The sequence below is a fragment of the Sinocyclocheilus rhinocerous genome, unplaced genomic scaffold, assembly GCF_001515625.1.
Source record: "Sinocyclocheilus rhinocerous isolate Xijiao unplaced genomic scaffold, SAMN03320098_v1.1 scaffold626, whole genome shotgun sequence".
NCBI classification, from domain to species: domain Eukaryota; kingdom Metazoa; phylum Chordata; class Actinopteri; order Cypriniformes; family Cyprinidae; genus Sinocyclocheilus; species Sinocyclocheilus rhinocerous.
This window is the reverse complement of record NW_015647437.1, coordinates 769,847-782,117: the sequence shown is the minus strand read 5'-3', so window position 1 is coordinate 782,117 and position 12,271 is coordinate 769,847. Positions and strand designations below refer to the sequence as shown.

The 12,271-nt window shown below is 36.8% G+C and overlaps 1 protein-coding gene across 5 annotated transcripts in view; it reads right to left on the bottom strand.

The window, feature by feature from the left end:
• Positions 1 to 12,271, bottom strand: part of arhgef12a (Rho guanine nucleotide exchange factor (GEF) 12a) — a 57,079-nt gene that overhangs the window by 30,149 nt on the left and 14,659 nt on the right. For 4 of the 5 annotated variants that reach the window (XM_016513543.1, XM_016513545.1, XM_016513542.1 and 1 more), the window contains exons 3-4: positions 3,024 to 3,118; positions 206 to 262 (exon numbers count right to left, since the gene is read on the bottom strand). In XM_016513543.1, coding sequence (XP_016369029.1) covers positions 206 to 262; positions 3,024 to 3,118 — 152 coding nt within the window. The remainder of the gene's footprint in view (positions 1 to 205; positions 263 to 3,023; positions 3,119 to 12,271) is intronic. The other variant, XM_016513546.1, reaches the window with a different exon arrangement.

Here is a 12,271-nt window from a genome sequence, read left to right as displayed (position 1 = left end):
AACAGGCCCGGGACCCGAAGTAATAGGTTGGGACCCGACCCGGACCCGGCTGACCATTTAAAATATAGTCCCGAACCCGTACGGATCCCGGGTCCTCGGGTCTCGGGTCCTCCGTGTAGACCTCTACTTCACAGTGCTGGAGAAGAATCACCTGCACAAGAGTAAAAACAAAACTAGAAACACAGCAACAGTACAATCATCTTACCACAAGACTCAGGTCTCCTGTCAGCCACTACAAATCCACTCTTCTGCACCAGCACGTCTGAGCCACACAACATCATGATACAACACGGGACACACACGCACATATCACAGAGGACACAGAGAGAGGACTCAAATGAAAAAAATGAGCAATGGCACAAATACACACAGTGTGGCTGTTTTGGAATGGGTCATTGTCTATTGATAAGCAGTCAAATCTCCAAGGTCTTGCATATTAACGAAGTGTCTCCCCCGAAATGATTAATAAGTTGTTCTGGTATTAAGGTCCCCAGGTGTTAACCCAGAAATCAATGCTTGGCACAGATGCAGATATAACCAATAAACAGAGTTTGAGGTGAAAAGTACTTTAACGAGAGATAACATTCTCAAAAACGATTACGCAAGGATGTTGGTTTTTGCTTTCATCTTGAAATATGGTTAATCATAACACAAGAGAGTAAATTGTGGACTTGATTAGCCTTTGCCTACTTGAATGTCTCACAAAAATGTAATCAGTGATATTGTTTAACGGAACGTATACGATTTATAACAATAGTCTCCATCATTACGCAAGGCTATACAACTTTGGGCTGAAATTAATCACACAAAAGAGCCACACTTCTCAGACACTCCGAAAGAGATATTGGGAAGACATTAGGGTTGGGCGATATATCAATGTATTCTCAAATGAACTTCCTGGAAATGTAAGATTAAAGGGATTGTTTACCCAAAAATGAAAATTCTGTCATCATTTACTCACCCTCATGTCGTTCCAAACCTGTATGAGTTGCTTTCTTATGTTGAACACAAAAGAAGATATTTTGAAGATTGCTGGTAATCAAACAGTTGGTGGTTGCCATTGACTTCCATAGTATTTTTTTTCCTACTATGGAAGTCAATGGCAACCACCAACACCAATTCCAAAGTAAGTACCAAAGTAAATGATGACAGAATTTTCATTTTTGGGTGAACTATCCCTTTAAGCAACATTGTGAATAGTGCAATGATTCTAATGTGTTTTTTTTACTATATATTTTTGTTCGGCTTCTAGGTAATTTTGCAATTTGAGGGCAAAAGAATGTAAGGACAGAGATATTCAAACACTATCTCTTTAAATTTAAGCAGCAAAACTGTGTTGATGTTTGTAAGTTGAATCCATTTCCATGAATCAGAGTGCTGAGAGATGACTTTTTTTGTAGGCCAAGCTAGAAGTTAGCATCATCCTGGACCCCTCAACAAAAACCCAACAGGATTTTTCCATTGCTCTTGGACTGTTGCAGAAAATAAGTTGTGACCAACAAACATCAATCAACAAACAAAGGGTTTTGTGTTGACCATAGACCTTATTTCAGGCATTTGACCAAAGACTTCTACAAAAAACCCGGGCTGAACGAACCGGATATGCAAAATTGTTAACTTGTTTCTGGGTTTTAGGACTCATTTCAGCAGCACTCTGAATCTCTGATTCAACTCCAAATGTTTGTGTTATTGCTGAAATATTTCATTTGACATATTTCATTTAAAAAAATATATATTACTGTAAATATTACTGTGTATTATTGTAATGTTATATTGGTGTATATAAATAAAAATTGTTTCATAGTATTGTATTATTGATTATTTTTAACTCAATTTGTACTGTATTTAACTTTTTTGCATTAATCACTTTGAAAGTAGGGGACAAAAATGGTTGCTTGGTTGAAAAACAAAACAAAAATATGCCAATTCAAAACAAACACACAATATCAAATACTGTCAAAAGAATGAACAAATATTTTATATTTTAAGTTATATCGCCCAACCCCAGAGGACACTGAACGCCACACTGTGGTTAAGATGTTTTAGTCATGCATCAGAAGAGGCGAGTCCAACACCAAAGGAACATCAGAAATAAACATGCATCACATCCTCCATTCACTGCTATTCTCTCTAACATGTGAAAGTGAGATATTTATGTTAGATCAAACCAGTAAAACATACGGTTACACTTTATTTCGATAGTCCACTTTAGACATTCTATTAACTATAAGTAACTTTGTAACTACATGTCAACTAATTCTCATTAATTTGCAACTACATGTCTACTAACTCTCAGAGGTTTAGGGTTAGTAGAATAAGTTGACAAAGAAAGTGTTAGAAGATATAAAGCAGACAGTCTACTAATACTCTACTAACTGCTAGTTGACATGTAGTTGCAAAGTTACTTACTGTTAATAGAATGTCTAAAGTGGACTATCGAAATAAAGTGTTACCAAACATACTATGCACATGTGAAACCTGCTTCAGAATAGCTCAGAAATCTTTGAAAAGACCCCTGATGAAATTCTGTCAACATCTCACTCGTCTTTCAATCAAACAGGAAAACATCTCCCCATCCAAACAATGTGAATCGCATTTTAATCGATACGATTATCACATTGTTCTCCACCATAAACCTCACATTAACGGCCATGCACAGGACTGCTTTTCCTTCTCTACTCTCACCAGAGGAAAAACAGAGGCAAAACTTGAAAGAAAAACACACAGACAATGTCTTTCAACTGCCAAAACCGGGGCCAGGAACATGTGCATCGTTTATGGTCAGCAAGTATGAATCATGCCGCTGTTTAAAGCCGTTCCACTGCAGTTAGTGGACAGGCACAGCCTTCCATCTGTGCTGTGTGTGGAGGAAACCGTTTCCATTTTAGAGTCTGAAGAGACTGTGTGAGAGGAGCAGTGTGCTTCAGTCCACAGCACACGCACACACGAGCAGTCAGGACAGCATTTAGTACAGCTAAACACTGCCATTCTGTATGAGTAGAGTGTGAAAGAAAGAAATTTACCTGTAGGGTCAAACTCGTGTGTAGGGGTACCAGGCTGCTTATCACTTTGGGGTCTCTTGTCGGGAGGGTGGTCTCTGCTGAGAATGCTACTGGTTCTGTAAACACAAACAGGAGAAATCAATATACAAAGTCAATGAAATACATTAACAATGAGCACATGAACTGCAATGAGCACATACATAATAAATACACCAGTGGTTCTTATCTGGGAGGGTTGTGACACAAAAATGTGCTGCAGTCTAATAGGGTTCAGTACATTAGGTGAAAACAAAATGCTAAATGCAAATAATGAAACCATAAACTATATAAGAAAATTCTCCTATTTTTGTTGTTGCTGAAATTAAATTACATCAAACCTAACAATATTTAACACAAATGAATTTGCCACTTGGTGAAAGCAAGTAAAATTTGTCAGATGCCAACATGGACAAGGTTGTGTGACATGCCCTGATCTCCAAAAACAAAATGAACAAAACTCTCCATAAACAAAACTCCCTAGGTCCCTTTAAGATGAGTTAGTTCACTCTGCGGCCATATTGGTAAAGCCCCTGGGCAGATATTTCCATTCATGTAACTATAGCTCCTGTCTATTTGAATGAAGAAAGACTGTGTTTGTCAAAGCTACTTTTCATATTTCAAATCAGGAATAAATGATATAATAATGTGAAACATATTTCAAATCAGAAATAAATGATATAGGCTAATAAATCTATCTATCTATACACGCATATAATTCTGGAAAAATTATTAAAAGTATATATTTAATTAGATAATAAAAATACTATCAATAAAATTATATAAATTAATATTACAATATTAATATCACAATATAAAAATAATCATATTTTATCTTTATGTATATTAATAATATATAATAATTAATCAATACTTTTGTACAATAAACTATTTTGCAAGCTGTGTTGGGTCATCACTCGATGTCCAATGTAAAATCTGGAAATATTTTCTCTAAAGCAGTAAACATTCAGATCAGTGACTGACTGATTAATCCATATTTTACCATTTTCAGCTGATTAAAATAAGCAGAAGAGTCCATTCTAAAACATCAATACTTGTCAATGAATAATACACTTTTTGTTATTCTTATATTAAACAGTTTGTATAATATGAGCTCATTTAGTTACAGTAATGCATGTATCAGGTCATGATAAAATTGTACTAACTGTACTGTATTTATCATCATTAGATTGACAACCTTGCTCTTTAGATATCAGCAACAGCATTAAAGAACTCATATCGTCAACTATTAATTTAGCGCCGCTTTAAGTGCACTGATGGCACTGTGTATTGTTGAGTAGCATCCTCTTGCTGTGTGCAATCACTATTTGCTTAGTTAACTTCCTGCTAGGACAACAGATGTGCCCCACTGCGCTAATGTCGCCCTATTCATTACACGCATCAATTAAGAGGCTCCGCATGAGTCCTGCCAGTTCTTTATCACAAAGGCAAGTGGAAAAGCCTGCAGTAGCTATGACTCCAGGTCTAAAAGTAGCCTCCGGCAGTAAGGCGAGTTGAGGTGGGGTGAATGTGTTTAACAGTGCTCTGCTTCCCGCTCACAGGCCATGTGAGAAACCTCTGTTCTCTAGGCCAGTCGGTGATGGGACACGGTGCTGAAGAAGCCCTTTGTAGGCCTGTCCGACTGCGTCTAACTGAGAGCCACTGTACTAACAACCTACTGCCATTTCCTTCACCTGGACTCACACGCTTGACCCATGGACCTCGCAGAACGCCAAACTGACTGAAAATAATGTGCAGAATGAGAAACATCTCTGCGAAACAATCACTTCAGCATTTTAATGATGGAGGGTCAGCCTGTCAGCCTGACAGCTTGTGGATTTTGAACTCATTCTACGGGTCAGCCAAACGGCCGGTTTATTACGGGACAGTATCGGAGAGAGTGGACTGCATACCCTCACAGTGAAGTGCGAGACATTTGCAGTGTTGCTCTGAACACAGGGAATAATCGCGTGAATGCTTAACTAACATTTCTAAGATTGCTTCAGAGGTCAGCTAACTGTGAAATTAGCACTGCAGCAAAGTAATGGAAAGGACTCGGTGGGATTAGTCCACCTTTTATGAGGCCGGTAGAATACGCAGAGCAATTTGTCACCACTGGTAAACTAGATAAGTCTAATGAGAGAGCAGCCGTCAATCACTGACTTTTTCAATTAAAACTTAATTAATAAAATTAACCTTGAGTGCCGGCACAGGCCAATATGAAGCAGTTCTCTTCCCGCTCCCAACAGGGGCCATGATTTGCACATTTACTCTAGCTTTTCATTTTATGTAAATCAACAGTAACCATGTCTGTTAAGCAACAAAAAAGCTTAATTTTTAAAGCATCATAATAGTAGTTCACACGTATTATATGCTATAACTCAAGTCTTTTGAAGTGGATAGCTTCGTGTGGAACGACTAAATTTAAGTCACCGTTATTACCTGATAACCTTCCCCTCAAATGAGCTGTTAACTCGAACTATTGCAAATGGATCATTGAGTTGTGAACGAATCAGTTCAGTTTATGAACCGGACCAACCGTTTATCGAAAAGAACAAGTTTAAATGAACAATTTGATCACTGAACTGGTTGGGAACGACTGGGACTCAATGATCCAGTCACAGTGGTTTTCGAATTATTGGCTCGCTGGAGGGCAGGATTGTGAGTGAATAGTGACTTTATCATGACTAGACTGAATATTGCAGAACTTGTAGGCGTTTTTGTCATTTTTGGACCTTAAAAAGCATTGTGTTAGATGTTGAGTGGGAAAAAACAAAACAAAACAACAACAAAAAAAACCTCACATTAAGATTCTTCAAAATTTCTGGGGGAATATTTTTTTAAATACACACTGTTGAGAGAAATCTGTTACCCACACCAAGGCTGCATTTATTTGATCATCAATAAAGCAAAAACATTGATACTGTGAAATATTATTACAATTTAAATTAACTGTTCTATTATATCTTCATATATTTCAAAATGCAATTAATTCCTGCAATGAAAAGCTGAATTTTCAGCAGCATAACTCCAGTCTTCAGTGTCATATCATTTTTCAAATACCATTTTAATATGCTGATTTGCTGATGCTGATTTTTATGAATGAACAGAAAGTTAAAATAAATAGCATTTATTTGAAATTGAAATTTTGAAATTGAAAGTCCTTGCTGAATAACAAAAAACTAAAATATCTTACTGACACCAAACTTTTGAACAGTACATACAGGATCTTTGGAAGAACATGAACTTGAGTTGTCATTTCCAGATGAACTATCACTTTAAAATGAAAAGAGTGAAAACAATCGTATAGTTCTTGAGTCTTCAAGCAGGGGCTGTTCTTGCTTGTATCAGAGCTTTCTGTAGTGACACAGGACTCTTTTGAGAGCAGTTTGAGGAACTGAATGGGCCATTTATGAAAGGGCCTGTAAAATGTTCCATGGTCCGCTCAGCTAAAAACCTCCCGCTAAAGAGGAGGAATGGAAAAGTAAATCCAAACAACCAAAGCAGCCAATAATCCTACCTTTTGCATGTTATTCTCTCCCTAATGAATCATGCACGCTGATGGTACACGTAAGAATACTGCTATTTGTGCTTATTACCACAACTGTTACAGTAATGCTTGTGAATGTGCATAAAAGTTTTTATACAGGATTTTTTAGTTTGTCTCCAACAGGTCTAGCCTCTCTTATGGAAGCTTATTTCCACCATGGAATAAAAAAAAAAAAAATGTAATTGCAACTTTTTATCTCACAATTCCGACTATTTTTCTTGTACCTGCGAGTTTATATCTCATAATTCTGCCATTTTTTCACAATTGCAAGTTAATAACTCAATTTCAAGTTCTCACAATTCGGAATTTTTTTCTCAGAATTTTTGAGTTTACATCTTTGCAATTTAGATTTTCTCTGAATTGAGCTTATAATCACACAATTCTGTTATTTTTTCATGTTTCAGCCAAAAATGTAAATGTTTTTTTCATCTCACAATTCTGATTTTTTTCTCAGAAATGCTAGACTTTTCTTGTCAGAATTAACAAGTTTCTTGCAATTTTGAGTTTATAAAGTCAGAAATGCCAGATGTAAAGAGAAAAAACAATAACCTTTTGAAAAAATGTTTCCCTCCTATGGCGAAAACAAACTAACTTGCATACTCTCTAGAGTCAGACGAGTTTGCTAAATGTAGGAGTCAACAACACTGTCTGATGCAAATGAGGCCATCTTCACTCCTGGAGGAGGGGGCGGCAATGGGGTCGAGTTGGAATGGTAAAGGAAGTGCAAGAACGGCCGAGAGGATTTGTGAGGTGGAGGGGGTGGGTTCTCCGCTCAATTGAGGTTTTGTGCAATAATGGAAAAACGTTCCACACGAAGCCAGAAAGGCCTGCATGAGGGACACCCCAATTACTCGACTCTGAAAGGCGTGTTTGTCAGAAACAACTTGAAGGAAAAGTGGGATACGGGGTGGAAAACAACATGGCTCTTTTGCTACATTGTCCTTTCTCTTCCACACTTTTCTGGAAGTTCAACATACGGATTTCTTTAGTGCATGCATTATGTGTGTGCATGTGATGGTGTCATGCTCAGGTTGCGGTGGGCAGGCTGGCAAGAAGATAGGGGGGTGCGGAGAGCCGAGGGATGATATCAGTGCTGGCTTGAGCACTGGAGAAAAAAACAAGTGAGTGCTGGGCTGGCAGCGAGCGAGAAGGAGCAGTGACTTTGCAGAAGAAAGAACACTTGCTGTTTGTATCCAATGCAGTCCAGAGGACCTCTGTGCTTCAACTCATGACATCACCACTGTCGAGCACGGCCGCATCGCTCCAAATGGCCATGTATGTGTTTCTGCAAGAGTCTGTGTGCGTCAGACAGTGACCTGACCTGACCCAACAGCCAGACGGCAATACTCAACACACACCACAGGACAAGGACTCACAATATAGCCTTGTAATAACGTGAAGTAATGTTTGGATTTAATATACGTAAAAAAAAAAAAAAACATGGAAAGATTTCATTTATCACAGAATATAATTTTGACTTGATTCTTAAGCATGTGATACATTAACACAATCATAAGTTAATATTATAGTGGCGTAACCACTTATGCAATATTTTTTATATAATTTTTATTATATAAGCTATTCTAACTTTACTTTTTAACTTATCTTTCAACATGTCGGGCTGAATTGGGTCAAATAAATGAGCTGGTTTTCTGTAAAGTATTGAACATAATTGTAGCAATTCGGGGTTTTTTTCTGCTATAATAAAATTTGTAGTGTAAAGTCATCTGGCCAACATGGAGGAGTAAGATACGCCCAAAACAATACACTAATTACAGGATGTCAATCGTGAAATCAAAATTGTGAATCGAATCGTGAGTTGAGTGAATCGTTACATCCCTACATTTTATGTCATAATTTTCCAGCAAAGTATGTTTCTGAATGTATGTCCATCATGAAGTTACATTATAGCTGTATAACTTCTGATTATTCATTTATAAAGGAAGTCTAAGTCTATTATTGCTAATTTAAATAAAAAACTAATAAACTATTTTTTAATAACTTGATTTTCAGGTAAAACGATAAATCTAATGTTTAATGAAAAATCTAATACTATTAAGTATTTTAAATTAATTTAGGCTAAATTCAAATAAAAGTATACATTTCTTTTTCACAAATAAAAATGTTGCAAAAAAAATAAAAATTCTCTGACGAGTACAAAACTCAAGGCAAAAAAAAAAATCATTAAAAGAAAAGAAAGAAAATCTTAGCAAACGCAAAATTACTGAAACTATTTTGTGGTAATTGATATCATGCTGTCCATAGAGATAAATTAAGAAAGAAAGAAAGAAAGAAAGAAAACCTAGAATATTCCCTTAACTGATTCACATGAAGTGTTAGAAGAAAATCTTTTTTTTTCTAAGAAATAACATCACATGGACACCCCTGAGTAAATGTACACTACAGCCTTTCACTTCCCTTTCAAATGCCAAATGAGGAACTTGTTGTTAAACTATAAGGGACAAAACCACCCGCTCCAAATTTTGGCTGCTTGAGTCAGTGAAAATAAGTGAAGCAGAAGCGGACAGAAAAATAAACGTTGCGGATGTATCTTCACAACAGCTCAATCAAGTCATTTAATAAATAAAAGGCTGCATGCATGGCCATTATAAACTAAAATGAATAAGCAAATCTGGGAAAGCGTCTATAGGCAAATAAGAAGAGGACAAATGCTTTGCGGACAGATAGGAGAGGCAGTCTTTATGGCCCCAAGCGCACCAACTGGCTCTAAAAGGAGCCAACATTTGCTCCAAACATCAGCTGTTAAAACCCATTAAACAGTGATGACTGAGTAATGACATGATCAAACAAGAGCACAGCGAGTATGTGTGTGTTTGTGAAAGTGCACACACACAGATACAGTCTACGTTATAATGGGAAGTGAGAGCAAAAGAGAACAGAAATTAAAAGGTAAGTGGATGTGGAAGTGTCATTTGGGGTAATGTCAGCAGACACGGGTTGAGCTGGGCCTCTGAAATGAGCGGCCCCTCCCCGAAGTGACATCAAAATGAGGAACGGGGGGGGCTGAGCAGCAGCGGCCTGGGGAGATTTTCCTTTTCTGCTCCAATAAACTCAATCACCCGTCCTGACAGGGCTGGAGGATGTGCATTTCTTCACGCTAGATTGTCAGTTTAAATTCTTTGATATTGCAGGAGGAGGTGGGAAAGCAGAGAGTAAGCCAAGTTCACAACACACTTTGTCGCCACCAAGGTCAGGAGGACAAGCTGACGCCGAGGGGTAGTCAGAACTCGTACCAATCCATGCCTCCCAAAACAAAAGATCACAACCGACACGGGTCCTTCTCTGTCAAAAACTAAAGACAGGCAGCCTGCTAATTAGAAGAAGCTACTAAAGAAGCTTCATGCTCTCCTACTGAAAGGGTGTTTCGGTCAGCCGAGTTGTAGGGATGCACCGAATGTTCGGCAACCGAAATTATTCGGCCGAAAATAGCAAAAAAAGCTCTTTCGGTGTTTGGCCGAATAAGCGAAAAGACTCGTAATGAGACTCATTTATAAATCTGTTGTCAACAAAAATAAGCATTGAGGTCTTCCTGCACGTTTCCGCCAAAATAAAAGTTGAGAAAAAGCAAGAACTTTATCAACATTCATAAATGTTAGTATTGTAATTTTACTGTTGTTCTGTAAAATAAAACAAAAAGTACGACAATAATAATGATAATAATCATTACAACAGCTCTGTTTTAATACATTTATTATAACATTCACACATAGTGTTCAAATTAGGATCTGTAATATTTTCTAATGTTTTAAAAGAAGTCTCTTCTCAGCAAGGCTGCTTTTAATTGTACAGTAAAAAAAAAAAATGTTTAAATACATGCCTGATTCAAGAAGGGGATCTGATGGCCAAAAATTATTATTTTACTAACTTATTAATTTTAAGGGGGTCATATGATGCTGCTAAAAAGAACATTAAGTAAAAAAAACATTTTGGCTTTTTTATTTATGCAATGGTGAAAAAAAATTGGCAAAATACATGGGGAAAAAAACTCGAAAAACCATGTTCGGTATTCGGCCTTCGGCCCAGTGTTTAATTTTGTTCGGTTTCGGCCAAGAAATTTCATTTCGGTGCATCCCTACTGAGTTGGCACTGTTTATGCAGAGCAACCCAAACAAGACACTGCAGACACCATTAATTAGCAATACTTATCTTAAATCTCAAAACTTCATATTTACACAGATTTATTATACATTATATAGCCTTAATCGCAGCTGCAAGCCTGTTGTCTAAACTAGAGTATGTTAGTGGAGCAACAGTGACTAAATGTGTTATGCTTATAATGGAGCAGCACTGAAGTGGAAAAAAGACTTTCATAAAAAACAAAACAAAAAAACTACTTAAAAAAATATATATACACATTTATATATATAAAAATATAAGTCATATATATATATATATATATTAGGGATGCGCCGATCCGATATTCATATCGGGTATCGGCTCCGATAGTGCCATTTTTCTCGGATCGGGTATCGGTCAGAGAGGGCCGATCTAAATCAGAGATTTTTTATTTTTTTTCCGATTGTGCGAATTATTCTGTGTTACTTCTGAAGCCATACGATAGCTTAATGTGAGCCACATATGAATATTTAAGTCCTTACATTAAAGTTCACACAAACTCTTTTCTCCGCTGTGGCTGTCAGTCATTCGTTCAGCCTTTAAACCCTGGTCGCGTTCGGTTACAGCAGTCAGCGGGGTAAAGCTCTCTCCAAGATCATTCTGTGTTCCCATTATACTTGATTTGTAAATACATGGCTATGATTTTGCAAAAAGGACTTTATCTTCTTGCCGGAGTTTAATGCTGTTTTGTTACTTGCTACCGGGTGTCTGTGAGAACAAAACACGGCGTAGAAAAGACTATACATTTTTTTAACGTGCACAGTAACTGAAATTTAAAACTGTTAAAAGAAAGGCTCAATAACTGTTGCACAGATATAATACACTACGCATCAATTTCTCTTCCCTTTGTGCTTTGCAGTTTTTAACAAGAAGCGCTTACAATGTGCGCATCCGGTGTGCAGAATGACGCGCTTGAAGCAACATGGCGTCACAGACTGACTCTGATCATTCTGCACACCGGATGCGCACATTGTAAGCGCTTCGTGCTCATAGACTGTATAAAAACAGCTCGTGCTGCACTGTATTTGTTTTGTCCTATCGTATCTATCATATGTTGTTGCCTTATTAAAAAATATGCTATACATTTAAAAGAAATGTATTTTAATTTTATAGTATATACTTATATATAAATACATTCATGAATGTTTTTAATGAATGGATTTTATAATAATACAAATAGCAATGTGAAACATTTTACCATATTTAGTGCAACACTTTTATTTGTTCCCCACAAAATATTGTTTTTTCACTAAATGTTTGGATTTCTAAAATTATTGTGCACTGATTTTTCTAGAATAACTTTTGCTGCCAAATTATCCACTAACCTAGTTTATGATAAATTTTTGTCATAGATTATAAATATACATAGGCCTATATTTTCTCATATTTATTGTTTATTTTATTTTTCTTTATAATGAAGTAGTCTGTATCTAGTAGATTGTGAAAGAATGATTATCAGTTCCACACACAGAGATATATAAATTCTGCATTTATTTAAATGAGGGAAAAAAACCGTCACTGGTATCGGATCGGTATCGGCCAATAC